The sequence below is a fragment of the Kogia breviceps genome, chromosome 14, assembly GCF_026419965.1.
Source record: "Kogia breviceps isolate mKogBre1 chromosome 14, mKogBre1 haplotype 1, whole genome shotgun sequence".
In the NCBI taxonomy this organism is placed as follows: Eukaryota; Metazoa; Chordata; class Mammalia; order Artiodactyla; family Physeteridae; genus Kogia; species Kogia breviceps.
This window is the reverse complement of record NC_081323.1, coordinates 22,379,686-22,396,426: the sequence shown is the minus strand read 5'-3', so window position 1 is coordinate 22,396,426 and position 16,741 is coordinate 22,379,686. Positions and strand designations below refer to the sequence as shown.

General features: G+C 51.9%; 1 protein-coding gene across 3 annotated transcripts in view; it reads right to left on the bottom strand.

Annotated features, from left to right (window-relative positions):
* Positions 1-16,741, bottom strand: part of SLA2 (Src like adaptor 2) — a 24,619-nt gene extending 7,878 nt beyond the window's left edge. For 2 of the 3 annotated variants that reach the window (XM_067012197.1, XM_067012196.1), the window contains exons 1-5: positions 16,477-16,495; positions 13,731-13,864; positions 9,396-9,495; positions 8,916-9,002; positions 7,073-7,176 (exon numbers count right to left, since the gene is read on the bottom strand). In XM_067012197.1, the coding sequence (XP_066868298.1) occupies positions 7,073-7,176; positions 8,916-9,002; positions 9,396-9,495; positions 13,731-13,821 (382 nt within the window). In that variant the 5' untranslated portion in view covers positions 13,822-13,864; positions 16,477-16,495. Of the gene's footprint in view, positions 1-7,072; positions 7,177-8,915; positions 9,003-9,395; positions 9,496-13,730; positions 13,865-16,476 lie in introns of all 3 variants that reach the window. The other variant, XM_059038098.2, reaches the window with a different exon arrangement.

The following is a 16,741-nucleotide window of genomic DNA, read 5'->3' as shown; positions in this document are numbered from 1 at the left end:
AAACTACAAATAGAAGGTGTAATAATTTCCTATTGCTGCGATAACAAATTACCATATATATGGTGGTTTAAAACAACAAAAAATGTGTTATCTTACAATTCTGGGGGTCATAAATCTAAAACGGGTTTCACTAAACTAAAATCAAGGTATCAGCAGCCCTGAATTTCTTCTGCAGGCTCTAGAGGAATGTCTATTTCTTTGCCTTTTCAGTTTCTAGAAGCCCCCTGCATTCCTTAGCTCATGGCCCCTCTCACTCCATCTTCAAAGCCAGCAGCATAGCATCTTCCAATCTCTCAAACTCTTACCCTCTTTCCTCCATCTTGTAAAGACCCTTGTGATTTCATTGGGCTCATCGGGATAATCCACAATAAACTTCCTGTCTCAAAATCCTTAATCATGTCTACGAACTCTCTTTTGCAATGTAAGGTAATTCATATTTACATGTTTCAGGGATTAGGACCTGGACATCGTCTGGGGGGCTAGTCTGCCTACCACAGAACGGGACTTCCTCTTAACCTGACATAGAGCATCTGTGAAAAATCTATAAGTAACATCATACTTAATGGGAAAGACTGCATTTTTCCTTCTAAGAACAAAGCAAGAATGTTCCTACCACTTTACTTGTTATACTAGAGGTCCAGTGCAGTAAGGCAGGAAAAAAAAAAAGGTATATGAATTGGAAAATAAGTAGTTAAACTATATTTATAGATAATGTGTGATCATAGGTGTAGAAAATCCTAAGGAGCCTACAAAGAAGCGACGAGAACTAATAAGTGAATTTAGCAAGGCTACAGGATACAAAGTCAATATACTTTGAGAAGTATGGAGTAAGGTCCTTGCTTCCTTTTCATTGTTTTCTACCTGACTCTGGAGACCCCTTGACTCCGTACCTTTAAGAAGAATCTCTTCTGGAGCTGTGCTGTGACCCTGAAAAAGCTCTGTGGTTGGGAAAGGGATACATATCTGAAACTAGGCCCTGGAAGCCAACCAACCAGCTGAACTAAGTGACCAAGTCCCTCTATGGGGCCTGCTTCTCCAGCCAGCCCACCCTGGCCACTGTCACCACAGTTACTAGAACCAGGAGGGATCCTCACAGGTACACTGAGGATCTGACTGGTAGACTCAGAGATAATAAGCAAGCTCTGTCAAGCCCATGTGGGGTTGTCTACCCTGCTGTGGGGACAGGTCACCTACCAAGGCCACCTTTGACTGCCCCGTGTGCCTGCTATCCTGCTGTTCCCTCTCACTGCTGCTCCAGCCAGCCCCAGATATCTACGGCTGGCTCGCAGTTCCAGGACATCTTTTTTTTTTTTTTTTTTTTGCGGTACGCGGGCCTCTCACTGTTGTGGCCTCTCCCGTTGCGGAGCACAGGCTCCGGACGCGCAGGCTCAGCGGCCATGGCTCACGGGCCCAGCCGCTCGGCGGCATGTGGGATCTTCCCGGACCGGGGCACGAACCCGCATCCCCTGCATCGGCAGGCGGACTCCCAACCACTGCGCCACCAGGGAAGCCCCCAGGACGTCTTTTAAACTCAGACTCCCTGGTTTCATATCCCACCCAGAGTCACACACTGTAACACCCCTACAACCTGTAACCCTACCTGTGTCTCTAAGACACATTATTTGACCCCTCAGATCTGTTTCTTCCTCTCTAAACCGGGATAATAATTGTCCCCGCCTCAACAGACTGCCACAAAGATTCAGGTGGTAAAGTAGGTAAGGCATTTAGCAGTGTCTGGCACATAGCAAGCAACCAGTGCTCCTTATCAGTTCTCTGGTTCTTTGTTCATGCTGTTCCTTTTATATGGAACACTCTTCCACCTGCGTAACCGCCAGCCTTCCTTTTACAACTCAGTTCCTACTCAGACAACTCCTCTCCAGAACACCTTCTCTTCCTGGTAGAAACCCCAGCTCTAGGCTTGCCCAGACACAAGTGCTAGCACCAAAGGTCCTATTCTCCCATCGTCTGTCCCTCAACACTACCCCACCCCACCATATAACCAACTGTGAGCCTCACGAGGGATCGTCCTAATTTATCTGCCCACCATCTTCCCATCTCGGAAAACAGCAGCACAATCCATTCATTACTAAGCTCCTAACCCCGGCATCATCCCTGGCAGCTTCCATTCTCCTTCACCTCCCATCCAGCCCCACAGAAAACCCTACTGGCTACATTCAGAACATATCCGGAATCTAACCACTTCTTAGCCTGCAACAACTTCCCATGTGGCTTCCCACTTCCGCCTCATCCCCTGCCAAATCCTCTCTTTGCACCGTAGAGGGATCAGATCATGTCACTCTCCTGCTTAGAACCCTCCCTGTCAACATTTTAAATAAATCTGAAGCTCTCACCCTGGAAAGGCCTTGCATGACCTGTCTTCCGGTGACCTTGGATCTGCTCCAGGCACACCTGCCTCCTGCTGAGGATGCACCTGTTTACTCTGTTCCTCTTAACTGTCGCTTTATTGTTTCTTTGTGGCATGTGCCATGATCAGTTGCTTAATTACTATTTGTTCACTATGCACATTGCCATCTAGATTGTGGGCAGGCATTTTGCTTTTTTTTTTAACCTCTTTATTGGTGCTTTTTATATTGTTGAATCCCCAGCACTTAGAACAGTGGCTGGCACAGAGTCACCATGCAATATTTATTTGTTGAATGAATTACTGAGTCTCCGTGATAAACACTGGACACGGCCATGATTACAGGCAGACTTGAGGAGTCCTTGCCACCATTTGCACTCCTACCGCTATGAGCACAGATGGTGTTGGGGGTCAGTCTACCCTACCCCAGCTCTTCATCCTCTCTCCTCCCCTCAGCTTACATACATGCACTCATTCACTCATCCATTTATACAGTAAACATCTGTTGAACACTTGCTACAAGCTGGCACTGCACTAGCCCCAGACACAGGTAATCAGATCTTCATACTCTGGGGAAAGAAGTACTGTCCCTCAGCACATCCCTCAGCCAGAATTTTCCTTTATGGTCCTCATCTCAAGTATTTAGTTCCCCTGCTGTTAGACCACATACCCTGACTTTGTTTTAAGAAATAAGTTTATTGCAGCTACAGAAGAGGTCTTTTCAGGATGCTGTGGGAGTTGAGAGCAAAGAGTGATAAATAACCTGGGGAAATGGCATTGCCGTGGGTCGTGAAGGATCAGTGTGAGCTGGCCGAGTGGAGGAGTGGAGGAGAGGGCTTTCCAGGCCCTGAGGGAGGCTCGTGTGCAAGGATGCAGCAGTGGAAAGAACAGGGTGTGTTCATTCATGGAGTGTTCTGGGGGACAGTGGGCCAGAAGGCAGTCTGTGGGAAGGAATGGTAGGAGCTATGGCTGGGGCAGGGCCTGGAGGGAGACCCATTGGGAAAAAGGCAAGGAAAGTATGAGGTCCCGGATTCCAGAAAGCTCCAGCAGGCTTAGCCAGTGTCACACCCTGGCCTGCAGTGACCTGTGGGCTCAGGAGCCGTGTTCTCCCAGGTGTTCTGATGATGATGCCGGGAGGAGGGGAGGGGTCCACAGTGGTGTGAGGGAGCACATTAAAACCTGTCTGGGGGACGTAGATCTAGCAGGACCCTCTGAACTTCTTCTGAGACCTCTAAGAAGCTGATAGCCTCGAGGATGCTGCACCTTGGACCCTTGACTGTCTGAAGCCTGAGGGCAGGGATCACAACTTAGCAGGCCTGACTCAGAGGAGATGCTTTTAAGTGTTTCTCGGCCGACAGAATCAGAGGTGAGTCCCTCAGGGGCAGGAAGCGTGTCTTGCTCATCAGTCTCTCTTGCAGTGCTCAACACAGTATAGACACATAGTAGGACAGTAGGAAGGCAAGAGGGTGACGCTCTTGGGGTCTGGCCCTGGCGCTGACCTCTGGAGCAGTCCTGGGACCTCCACACTCTTTGTGCCCCTTCACACACCAAGGTTTTCGGCCTGACTTGGGCCCTGCCATGGCTCCCCCCAGGCCTACAACACAACCAGGTATGCCAGAGGGACTCTGGGGAAGATGGGGGTGTCTTCCCCTCCCCCTCCAGACTCTTGAGTAGTGTTCTTGGGAGCTCAGTGGCCCCAGGCCTTCCTCCTTGGTCCACCCACAGGCTCAAAGCCCCTACAGAATTCCCTTCCCAGAGGTACATCTGGACCTGGGCCAAAGAAAAGCTGATCCTGATATCACTCACTCACTTGGTCAACAGTTAATTACCATTATATATGACAAGATGCATTACGTAAACATGAAAAACATTGTCTCTCATTACTTAATTTTGGGTTCCCTAGATTGGAACTGTGTTTTCAAACTTAAAAGAACATGAGAACCATCCAGAGAGCTTGAAGGAAGCAGATTTCTGACCTCTGTACCCAACAGTCTGATTTGACAGGTCTGCGGTGGGGCCTAAGAGTGCATTGGCAAGGCGATCCCCTGACAATTCCTGTACACTCAAGTCTGAGAAACACCATCCTGTGGCGTCACTCAGGCCCGTACAGATTTAGTGTCAAACTTTTTTTGACCACAAACCACATATGAAATTTTACAGTGACCCAGGACACACTTAAAATTATCGACAACAAAAAGTTTGGTGAAGCAATATTTTCCCCAACCCCAGTGATGCATCCTAATGTTTTCAGCTATATTTCACTTAAACGCTCACTGGTCCAGATCCGCTAAACCATTGGGTTTCAACCTTGGCTGCACATCAGAATCACCTGGGGGGTTCTTGTGCTCCCAGGGCCCAGGCCACACCCCTGACCAATTAAATCAGAAACTCTGGGGGTGGGGTGCAGCCATCAGTAATTTATAAATCTCCCCCAGATGATTCTAACACACAGCCAAGGTTTAGATCAGTGGTTCTTAAAGTGTGGTCCCCAGACTAGCAGCAGCAAGCATCACCTGCAAACTTGTTGGAAAGGCAAATTCTAAGGCCCCAGACCCAAATCAGGACTGGCTGGACCAGTTCTTTGTTTTAACAGACCCTCCAGGTGTTCTGATGCCCACCCAGGTTTGAGACCCACTGGTCTATAACCACTGGACCAAACTGATTTCTTGGCCCACAAATGGGTTGTAACCTGCAGCTTAACAAACACTCTCCAAAAGGAAGCCCAGGATGAGAGATTAGGAATCAGTACTGGGAAACTGTTGCCTTTCCTGCAGAATTGGCAAATTCTTCCTTTTTCGATAATGAGAGCTGCATTTTTTTTTTAAACTAATTAATTAATTAATTAATTTTGGCTGTGTTGGGTCTTTGTTGCTGCGCACGGGCTTTCTCTAGTTGGGGCGAGCGGGGGCTACTCTTCGTTGTGGTGCGCGGGCTTCTCATTGTGGTGGCTTCTCTTATCGCAGAGCACAGGCTCTAGGTGAGCAGGCTCAGTAGTTGTGGCTCACAGGCTCTAGAGCACAGGCTCAGTAGTTGTGGCACACAGGCTTAGTTGCTCCGCAGCATGTGGGATCTTCCTGGACCGGGGCTCGAACCCATGTCCACTGCCTTGGCAGGCGGATTCTTAACCTCTGTGCCACCAGGGAAGTCCTGAGAGCTGCATTCTGATCTATCCCTTTTTGGTGTTGCTATGGGGAACCTCAGAGTCAAATCTAACCTTAATCCCAGCAATTTTGTGGATCCTTAAAGATCCTATGGATTGTTTTACACCTTAAACTTACGCAGTGCTGTATATCAATTATGTCTCAATAAAACTGGAAGGAAAAAAAAAAGATCCTATGGATTCTTATCTGCTTTCTCCTTTATTTCTCCACCAGTTCCTCTTGTATATGTGCCTTCTTAGAAAAGGGGCTCAGAGAGGCAATAAGTTTCGGTCACTATGCTCTTGGGGTTGAACCAGGCCAGAGAAGGGGTGTGGGAGGGGCAGCTGAGCACGGAGCGCTTCCTGTGGCTTCTCACGCTCACTGGGGCCAGGTCTACAGTGCCCCTGCCCCCAACAGCACTGCTATGGTTTCCTGTTTGTAGCTGTTGCATTTGAGCCAGCCCCACACCCTGGCCTGCCTATGGGTGTATGTGAGGGATGCTGGCGCTGCCTGGAAAAGAGTAGGCGGGGCTGGGGAGAGGTCAACCCAGGGGGCTCCCAAAGGAAGGGAAGGAGAGGCAAAGACGCACTGGAAGGGGCCCCAGGAGGGAGACTGAGTAGAGAGCAAAGGACCCTGACGACGCATCAAAGTGAGTTCAGTTAAGGGAAGCACAGGCAGCCTGTCCTCACTCCTGAATAGCTTCTCCCTAGTCTGCCCCTGTGCTTGCAATGCTACCATTACTGTCACGGGTGGGCCTCTCTTGGGTGTCTGAAGTGCGATGAACCTCAGTGGGGTTGGAATCCCAGCTCTGCACTTATTAGCTGCGTCTCCCCAGGCAAATCGTTTCTCTTCCCCAAAATCTCCAGTTCCTCATCTGTAAAATGGGGACATTGGAAGTACAATCCCCACAGGGTTGTTTGAAGGCATTTAAAGCGCCTAACATAAACGAGGGCACTGCCACTCCTTCAACGTCCCTCTCTGTCCCTGCTGTAAGGGACTCAGGGCAGCTCAGAGAGAAGCAGGGGCATCAGAGACAGACTCAACTTCGTGTTTTGTTTGCCCCTGGGGTGGGATAAGTCCCATATGAACGTGCAGTGTGACATGTCCCTATCCCTCTGTGGGCCTCTGTTTCCCCATCTGCACAGCACAGAGAGGAAGATCATGAGGTGACTCCTAGTGGGTTTTCTGGCTCCGACTGGCTGGTGACCCAAAGCACAGAAACCTTGTCAAGAGATCAGGATCACGTTGTGTCTTGGGGAGGGAGAAGTCATTGCTGGTCAAGGCGGAGAAATCCTGTGACTACACTCTGTTACGAGTCCTGGTTGCTAAAGTGTTGGCTGAGCTGGATCCCTCCCGCGGGCAATTCACCCCACTTTTAGAAGTGTAGGTTATTGCCTCATTGTCAACAGGCTCTCACGGCAGCAACATTTGGTCAGTCAGCCAGACTGCCCGACTCCAAGGCCAGGTCTCCAGCCTTCCACGTGTGGCCTCCTACCTCTACCCCCAAGTCACATCACACCTGGCTCTTGGCATAAAAGGGAAAAGCTCATGGCAGGTTGAGCTTACCCACCTCTCCTGGTCTGGCTCTCCCGGATGAGGAAGGCCCCTCCTGGGTTTCCAGGCAGCAGCAGAAGTTCCTCAGCTTTCTCCCGGCTCAGGCCCTCATATAACCACCTGGGGGTGGGGAGGTGAGCAGAGAGAGGGTCGGGGGTCAGCCTGGGGATGGGTGGCCCAAGACTCTACTGGAACCTCTCCTCCCTCTGTGGGCCTCAGACTTCCAAACGTCCCATGAAGAGCTGGCCTCAGGTCTCTCAGGGCCCCCAGCTTTGTCCTTGTCCTCTGAGGTCCCTGGAGCCAGAACCACCATCTCATGGGGTCAGCCCCAGCCTTTTCTAACTGAAGAGCTCATGCCCAAGTGGCCAGGGTCTGGGAGCAGGTGAGGTGATCCCAGACCCTCTCCTGTCACTGCCCAGTTCCCCCAGCGCCCCTGCACCATCCACTCACCTGTCTAAGCCTTCACCTCTCCAAGAATTGCCTCTTTTTTTTTTTAAATTGTAGTAAATATTTTATTTCAACAGTTTAAAGTTTAACTTTGTAGCCAAAAGGTATGCAGGTGAACATTTACTCATTATCACTGAAATCTAACTTCCACTGTAGCTTATTTGTGGGTAGAAAAGTTTGGAACTAGAATGTTCAAGACATTCTAAAATTTTGGAAAAAATCATGTAGCCCATCAATAGCCATATGTGCCTCTTCCAATGCTGGGATTGTTGGTAACTCTGAGCCCACACCTTCCTCTTCTCTCTTCACTTAATCCCTCACCTATGTATGTCCATGCAGGACTTCACTGCAGTGTAAAGTTCAAGGAGTCGTGCAGGAATTTTTTGGCTTACAGTCCATCAGCTTCTTACTGTCCCCAGAGTCATGTCCGGGGGTCCCAGGCAAAGCCTCCAGAAGCCAATTTGATAGAAATGGTTGCCTCCCTGTCATTTTGTGAAATGCCAGAGTCAGGGTTGAGTTGATTCCAAGTAAATAAAGTAGAGAAGCTGTGATTCTCTTGGTGCCAGCAGCAAACTGAGCCTAGTTTTATAGTAAATAAAATACATCATTCATACAACTTATGAAAATCGAGGCTATAAATGAAGCAGAGGCAAGGAAAGGGGACTCTTAGAGGTAGTCAGTGTTTCCTCTGTTTAAACTTCACACCAGGCTGTGGAGGCAAAACCCTGCCCAGCAGGCCCAGGCCACTGGGAGATGCAAGCTGATTCTATGAGGTGACCACATGTCTCAGGATCCTATGTTGCTTTCCTCAGAGCCAGACATACCACGAGCTTCAGAAAGGAAGGCCATCCAGTGTGGGAGCCGTGCTTTTCCTCAGAACTGAGGCGTGGCTGTCACAGCACACACAGTGACACAGTGACATGTCCCTGGCTCCAGGTTATTCACTGCCTTTCTCTCTCGACATAGAATTTGCTCAGGAGTCAGCCTGTCACTTATTCTGGGCAAGGGGTGGCTCACACTTTTTGAGAGACCCTGCGTCCCCGAATCCAGCCCTCCTGAGGAAGTGCCTCTTGGAAGGGCAGCCTGAGGAGGCTCTCTGGGGACATTTATGCAGGCTGCCCCCACCTCCTGCAAGTCCCTTCCAGCATTCTCCACCACCAGACTCCTGGCCACCCTCCAAAGCCCAGGTGCCACATCTCCGTGAGGCCCTGCCGAGCCCTCTCCTCTGGGCTCCCAAGTCTCACAGGCTGACCTGACAGAGTCAGTCGTCAGCTCCTCTGGAGGGCAGGGTCTGGGCCTGATTTTCCCCTGACCCCAGCTTTGCTCAGCATAAGACTGGGCGTAAAGAACTACACTTGTGGGAGGAGAAAGCAGGAAGTTCCCCGGAGGCAGGGCCTGGGGAGTGAACTCACCCATGGGAGATTTTGGCCACGTGGTTGCTGGGGAAGATGTACTCTCTGCCTGAGATGTCCGACAGCACCGTCCACCAGTCTCCATCCCTGGAGAGAGAAGGGCGAGGGGACCCCTCTCAGAAGGGCCAAGGCCCTGGGCACCTCTCATTTGGCATTCACAAGGACCCCCCCCCCCCAGGTTAGGTCCTGCGGCCACCCATCCCACCTGAGTTTCCCAGGTTTCCTTGCACCAGCCAGTCTGGGTACCTCCTGGGCAGTGAATGGCCTGATTCAGGGCCCCCCTGCAAGGCCCTGCCCACCCACTGCTTCTCCCTACAGGTGTGTCAAGCTGCCTAAAATCCCACCATTAGAGTGCTGTGTGAGCTCAGCACAAAAGTCCATGCTCTTTTCTCCTGGAAGGGGCCCCTCCTCCCACTAATGCATCTTCAGGGATGGGGGAGGGGAGAGAGCACCCCACCCAGTGCCCTCAGAGGGACTTACTCAGAGACGACGGTCAATGGCTCCCCCAGTCTCAGAGACAGCTCTGCCTGCTCGCCTACCGGGAAACTGCCCAAGGCCACAGCTTTGGCCTTGCTCCTCTCTGGATGGAGGGACAGAGATGGTCACCCTCTGGCCAGACATGAGTTCCAGTGGAGGCTGGGCTCCCACCATCAATCCTCCCACAGGCACCCTAGGGTGGCATGTCTGCTGGGATCCCGGGATGGCAACCTGGAATCGGATGCTTTCCCATAGGGCTCTACAGAGCCCTGGGGGTGCCCAGACATCTCTTGGGGGCCCCTCGGGGAGACGATTGGTGTGGCAAGAAGAGTGGGGCTCCTGGCTACAATCCCATTTTTATACAGATCATCACGGGAGATTTTGATAAAGGAATTCAGCAAACTGTTCAGCAAACTGAAAGCCGACAGCTCTAAGCAGGAATCAGCCTGGATCTCTGAGCTCAGCTTCTGAAAGGCACCGATGAGGTGGCCACCAGATGGACTAGCTTTGAGGGGCTGGGAGGTGGCCATGGGAGGCGGAGGGTTCCTGGAGGGGCCCAGGAAATCACTGACCTGGACGGGCTTTGTAACTCTGGAGTGCCATGCATGTGGGCAGAGGGGCTCTCCTGTGACCTCTGTCCAGAGTGACAGGTGTAGGTCTGTGCTGCCCCCTCAGAAGAGGTGCAGCCCCAGGGCCCACTGGGACAGGCCTGGCCCAGAGCAGACACCCAGCAGGAATGTGTGTCTCAGTCAAGTCTCCTGGTCACACACCTGCCATCTCTTCCTGAGCACCTGCTCTGTGTCAGGGCCTGACGGGTGCTGTATGTGTCATCTCCATTCAGCCCCATTACACAGCAAGGCAACCGAGGCTCCACGGGGCAGTCTGCCGGGGCGGGCGGGCACAGCTCCTATGCCACATCACCCTGTCCCTGTCCTCCCATGGGCCCAGGGCTGGGGGACTGGGCTGGACAGCAGCAGCACATCTCTGAAAAGGCCCAGACTCCCCGGGAGGCTGGCGTTCAGAGAGGGAGTCACAGAGACAGGACACCAAGCCGCCGCACCCCACCCCATCCCACCAGGACTGGTCCTGAGCACGTGGTGGCCTTGAGGCCCAATTCTGAGGTTGGACAGCAGGCGGCAAGCGGCTCCCTTAGCATAGGACGCTCATCCCCTCGGCCCCCACTCAGGGACCAGCCTGCCCTGACTATCTAGACCTCCTGATGCCTGTCCAGGCCTACTTGTCCTGAAAACACACAGGCTGCAGAGCGCCCTTCACCCACACCCCCGCGCCCTCCCTTCTCTTCCTCCTATCCCATCTCAGTAGGGCTCTCTGCATTAAGCTATGAGAAGCAGTGAGGTCAGCAAGAAAGGTTTATGTGCCTCACAGATGCTCCTCAAAGCCTGAGAGGCCTCTGTGAGGCCCTCTAGACAGAGCTGGGGCCCCAGGAAGTGAGGGAGGGAGAGCAGAGGACAGACAAGGACCCAGGAGACGGGTGGGGCAGGCACAGAGCTGGACGCTATGCGAGCTGAGGGCCTTTGGGACAGGGGCAGAATGAGACTGTGATTCTGGAAATGGACCAGTTCCTACATGTCCTCCCAGACACACATGGAGACCCCCCGTGGTGACCCCAGACTGGAGCTCCTCAGAACCTAGGGCCTGGCCGTCTCTCGGTGCAGGGAAATGCCTGCCTGATGCCCGAATACACGGTGCAAGTAAGTCTGGGGAGGGTGTCCTCTGACAAGAACAGAGCCAGGTGGCCAGAAGGGCCCCACCCCCTCCTGGAAGCCCTGGCCTTGCACCCCAGGAGCCACTGAGCTGCACATGCTATCCCCCTGATGGGTCCCCTCCGGTGGCTGAGTCACCTTCATCCTTCACTCCTTGGATGAAACGTCCCTTCCCTGATGAGCCCCTCAGCACACACTCCTGGTCAGAGTTCCTTAAAACACTGTCATCAAAATCTAACACAGTGGGCTTCCCTGGTGGCGCAGTGGTTGAGAGTCCGCCTGCCGAAGCAGGGGACGCGGGTTCGTGTCCCCGTCCGGGAAGATCCCACGTGCCACGGAGCGGCTGGACCCGTGAATCATGGCCACTGCGCCTGCGCGTCCGGAGCCTGCGCTCTGCAACGCGAGACGCCACGACAGTGAGAGGCCCGCGTACCGCAAAAAAAAAAAAAAAAAAATCTAACACAGTTGTAACTGATTACTGGTTTAGCACCTGTCTCTGAGGTTTGACTGTCCCTGAACACAGGGACTGTGTCCATCTTGTCCACTACTGTGTCCCCCGGTCCTGGCACAAGGCCTGGCATGGGGTAGAGCCTTGGTAGATTTTGGATGGATGCAAGGCTGATGGACAAAGGAGTTGCCCAGAATCCATGCTCCTGCTGGGACCAGGGGTAGAAGTAGTGAGAGAAGCCCATTCGTCCCCTGGAGACCCTGACAGAGAGGGGGACACAGTGCCCCTCAGTTCCCACCGGCAAAGAGGGCCCCAGGACACCTGCCGGGGCATCACCCCCTCAGCATCCTGGGCATGACTCAGAGCAGCCTCGGGCCGCTGCCTGTGGCTAGATTCAGAGGAAATGAGGTGGGGGTCTGTGTGGTTTCCAGATCTCTTCCTGCAGGGCCCGCTGGGCCCCAGGCTCTCGGTGCACACTGCGTGGCTAGAAGGAGGCAATTGCCTCCCCAGCAGGAGTCTACAGGGTCCGGGGTGCCGATCAATGACCAAGGGGACTAGGGTAGGCTGCTGTTAAAGAGAGGAGGAGGACACTGGGGCTTCCCTGGCCGTCCAGTAGTTAAGACTCCATGCTTCCAACAAGGGGGTGCGGGTTCAATCCTGGGTCGGGGAACTAAGATCCCGCGTGCTGTGCAGCGTGGCCCAAAAAGAAAAAAAATTAATAAAAAATAAGAGTATTTAAGAAAAAGAAAGGTGGATATTGGGGATGGGGGCTGAGGAACAGAGAGGAAGACCCAGCCATTGCAGAGGACTTTTCAGTTTTGGGGGAGAGCTTGCCAAACACAGATATCCAGTGTGGCTCTGCAGTCTTCTACTTCTGTTTAACTGTGTGTCTGTGTCCTTCCTCCTAAAAGTGCTGCTTGGTTTAGAGTAATCTTGTTATCTCTGATGGCTGATTTTATGTGTCAACTGTGGCTAGCCCACAGTACCCAGACATTTGGTCAAACACCAGTCTAGATGTTGTTGTGACACTATTTTTGAGACAAGATTAACATTTAAATCAGTAGACTTTGAATAAAGCAGATTACCCTTCACAATGTGAGTGGGCCTTATCCAGTCAGTTCAAGATTTTAAGAGAAAAATACTGAGGTCCTTTGAGTAAGGGAGAATCCTCCCTCCAGACTCCACTGTGGAATTCTGCAGCATCAACTCTTCCCTGGGTCTCCAGCCCTCTGGCCTGCCCTGCAGACTTCAGACTGGCCACCCCACAGCTGCATGAGCCAATTTCTTAAAATAAATTCTCTCTTACAAACACGCACACACACATTCTACTGGTTCTGTCTCTCTGGGGAACCCTGGAAAATACATTATCAAACCCCCAAATCAGAATGTGATTTGAGAAACGATTTGTGGGCTGTTTTAGGGAACAAGAAACAAACTGGGGCTGTAGCTCTGACATCGAAGTACTAGATATTGCAGGATACTTTGTCTAATCGTCCTAAAAACTGGCATTTTTTTAGTCAGGACTGCCTCAGAAAACCACAATTACAGGTTCAACCCATGCATTGCGTGAACTCATTTTTTCCAATCATCATAGCTCTATTTTGCTTCAAGTATTTCACAGCACGTCTCAGGATAAGAGCATTTCTGTCCGGTAGGACTTTCTGTGATAACGGGAATGTTCTATAATTGTATTGCCCGGTAAGGTAGCCACCGGCTTCATATGGCTGGAGAGCACTTAAAATATGGCTGGTGTTACTGAGAAGGTGAATATTTAATTTAATTTTATTTTAATTAATTTCAGTTTAAACTGAAATAGCTACATAAGGCTAGTGGCTATCGTAATGGACGGTGCAGCTTTGGAGAGCTATGGATGTGGGTTGGTCTTAGGGTTGCAGCTCAGGCTCTGGATAAACTGGTTTAGGAGGAGGGAAGCCATGGGAGATGCCTGGGGGACCATCACACCCTCCTGGTTAGTTCTGGTCACTCTCACATTTTCTAGTTTATCTGGTTTAATGTTCTGACCACTAATATGTAAGCTTCCTAAGAGCAGGGACCCTGGCTGTGTGGTTCATGGGGAGGGCCTGCTATACAGCAGGTCCTCATTGATACTTGAGGCTGGAGTGGCTGCTCAGGAAGGGCCTGGCTGCCCCGGGGCCCTCGGCCTACCTGCTTGCATGGGCTCAGGACCCTGGCCTTGCACACGGGGGCTCAGGCTTGGGCTTGGAAAGGCTTTCCCCCTGCTGGGCTGACTTCCCATCGTTCCTCAGCAGAACACTCAGAAGTGCATCACCAAGAGAAATCTGAAAGAGATGCTGTGATGGGGACAGAGCCATGGTTCCCAGCCTGGTGTCCAGACACCCTCCCTCCCCAGCTCAGCCCTGCTGACCTCCTTGCTGACACAAGCAAATGAGATCCCTCCCATCAGCACCAGGTTCCAGCCCCTCCACCAGACCGTTAAGGCTTTCTGCAAACCGGACCCTATTTTCTTTGCCTCCCATCTCTTCTACGCTGTAGCCGTGCTCCATTCTTTGTTTCTGAGCCTTTGCGTGTGTGAAGCCCCCTCCCATTACTGGAAGAACCTTTTTCCACTTCGGGCCTGTCTGGATCCCACCCTTCCCCAGGAAGCTTTCCTCGAATCCCCCAGCCCCAGCTGATCATTCCTATGGCTACTCAGAACCACTGCCTGACCTGGGATCACATTCTGCCACTGGGTGGCAGGGGCCAGTGACAGGACAGAGTTCACTCTAGGCACACCAGGACCCACGGCTAGGTGGGCAAGGGGGATCTGAGGGGGGGCTTGGGAGCTGGCTGGCATGTCTCACACGCTAAGGTGACATGGAGCACACTGTTACTTGTGTCACAGGGCAAAGTAAGATGCCTGGGAGACCGTATGACACAGTGATGACCTGCAAGCCTTTACAGGATTGGTTGTCGAACCCTCTCTTTGCCTCCATTTCCCCATCTGAAAAATGGGGATAACGATACCCACCATACGGGTCTGAGAGATAATGCATGTGAAGAGCCAGGTCAGGGCCTGCTTTTCCTTTTTCACGCTCGAGTGTCACTTCCCCAGAGGCCATTCCTGGGGACCTTCCCTTTTCTCCCTCTTGGGGCTCCCTGTTGTGCCCTTCCCAAGTTTTAATTATTCACGTACTGGGGTGCTTGTTTAATCAGCCATTATTCTATAGCTTGTTGAGAACAAGGACCTCTCTGCCCATTTCCTCAGCATTTTCACCCACAGAAGGCACTTAATACATTATCTAAATGGACGAAGGGATTATTAGCTCTTTGGACAGGTGTCTTATCCTTAGAATAATTTAAATTCCCAGGTTTCCAGGGTAATGCCCATTTTTTCAAACACTGTAAGTATTAAAATGTTGTAGGGAGATGGTTTCATTCTTTCAGACGGTTTTCAGTCTCTTCGTTAGAGACAAGGCATAATTATACCAGTTTAGGGACATAGCAGGCTCCGTCCTTGCCTTTGACCCTTTTGCCACACCCGGGTGAGGACTGGTCATGATGGCGGAGTGACTCCCATGGCCTCATGGGTCTTCCTGTCCGAGGAGCAAGGATCTGGCCCTGGAGAATGGAACAGCTGTCTGTAGTCTTGTGCCATCCACACGCGGATGATGGCATGTTTGCTCCTGCCTCCCGGGGGAGTTGCATATTCATGAGACAGGAGAGCTCTTTAACACAAAACAGGTCCACCATTAGGGAATGGCTCCTGGCAGCCACTTCCTGCTCTGACTTTGGAATCCTGAAGCCTTGGCAGCCTGAGATGGCGCTGCTGCCTCCTGGGGTCTCTGCTTCCCTCAATGCCAAGGCACCCCTTCAGGCCAGGTTTTCAACAGTCCTTTCCCCTTGGATATGGGGCACATGCTCTGTGCTTAACTATGCAGACATGGGTCCAGAAAACCCCTGGGAGAGATCATTCCTGGGGAGCACGAGTGATTCAGACCAACCAAGCTCGAGCTGTGTGACCTCAGGCAAAGCGTGTAACTTCTCTGAGCCTCACTGGTGAATCTGGGATAATACTGACTCCATGGGGTTGTGAGGAGAAGCTGAGGGGCCTGGCACGGAGTGTGTGCTCAGTAGAGGTTAGTCTCCTTTCCCCTCCTTCAGCAAGACAGTCACCAACCACACTGAACCCAGAGACTTCTCCCCGCTGCAGGTGGTGCCGCGGGCTGGGCCCGAGAGGCAGGAGAACGCTGCACTCAGGCCGGCAGAGCCCCCAGCGCTCTGCCAGCTCCCTTCACCTGGTCCCGTCAACGTCAGGAGGCCTTCTAGGGGAAAAATGAAGACCATGGGTGGGCAGACCTAGGAGGGGGACATGGTACTGGCCCAAACTTTTAAGAATCTAATCATAATTGTCCAAGTATTTGAACAACTTACTACATGTTAGGTAGGCACTTTCTAGGGGACCCAGGCATGGGCGGAAGCAAAGAGTTAAATGCAGCCGCGGTCAGCACATGGAATATTTGGTGTTTTGACCATAGTACCTGACCCTTTGAGAGGTCGGCAGGGTTTGAATGCCATTTCAATACAAGGACCAGGGCCCAGGGAGAGCAACCTCGTGCTCACTGTTCGTAGCTGGTTATTGCAGAGCTGGATCTACAATCCGAGTCTTTTGCGTTTTTCTGAAGATAATTTTTTGCAGATAATTTCTCAGTGGCGGCGTAAGTGATAAATTTGGATTGAGCTGAAGGGAGACCTCCCTCCCTTTCAACTGAGAAAGATCACCCTTTTAAGAAGGATTGTAGATCTAGATCTGAACGTGTCTTCAGAGGTTATAATCTAGACTCCTCTTATCCACTGACGCTCTGTCCCAACCGTAAAGCCCACTCCCAGTCTTGAGGGGACCATCCTTCCTCAGTCCCAAGGCCATCGGAAAATAAAAAACAAGCATACTTACTGTTTTCCTGTCATCAGAGGCTTGGGGCAGGGGCTCGGCTAAGACGCATGCTTTAGCTGACGAGGTTAGGGCTTTGGGGGGCCCCTTCTGGAAGTCTGCCAATGTCCTTAGTCCTAGGTCACCCAGGACCCTCTCAGCCTGGGAGTCTTCAGGGAGAGGATCTCGATATTGCTTTGGGGAGCTTGGCATCTGCCTGTGGTCAGCAGTCTGTACCCCTGGGATGGGACAGGAGCCCCATGCTCCTTAGAGACCTCCAAGTGGCTGG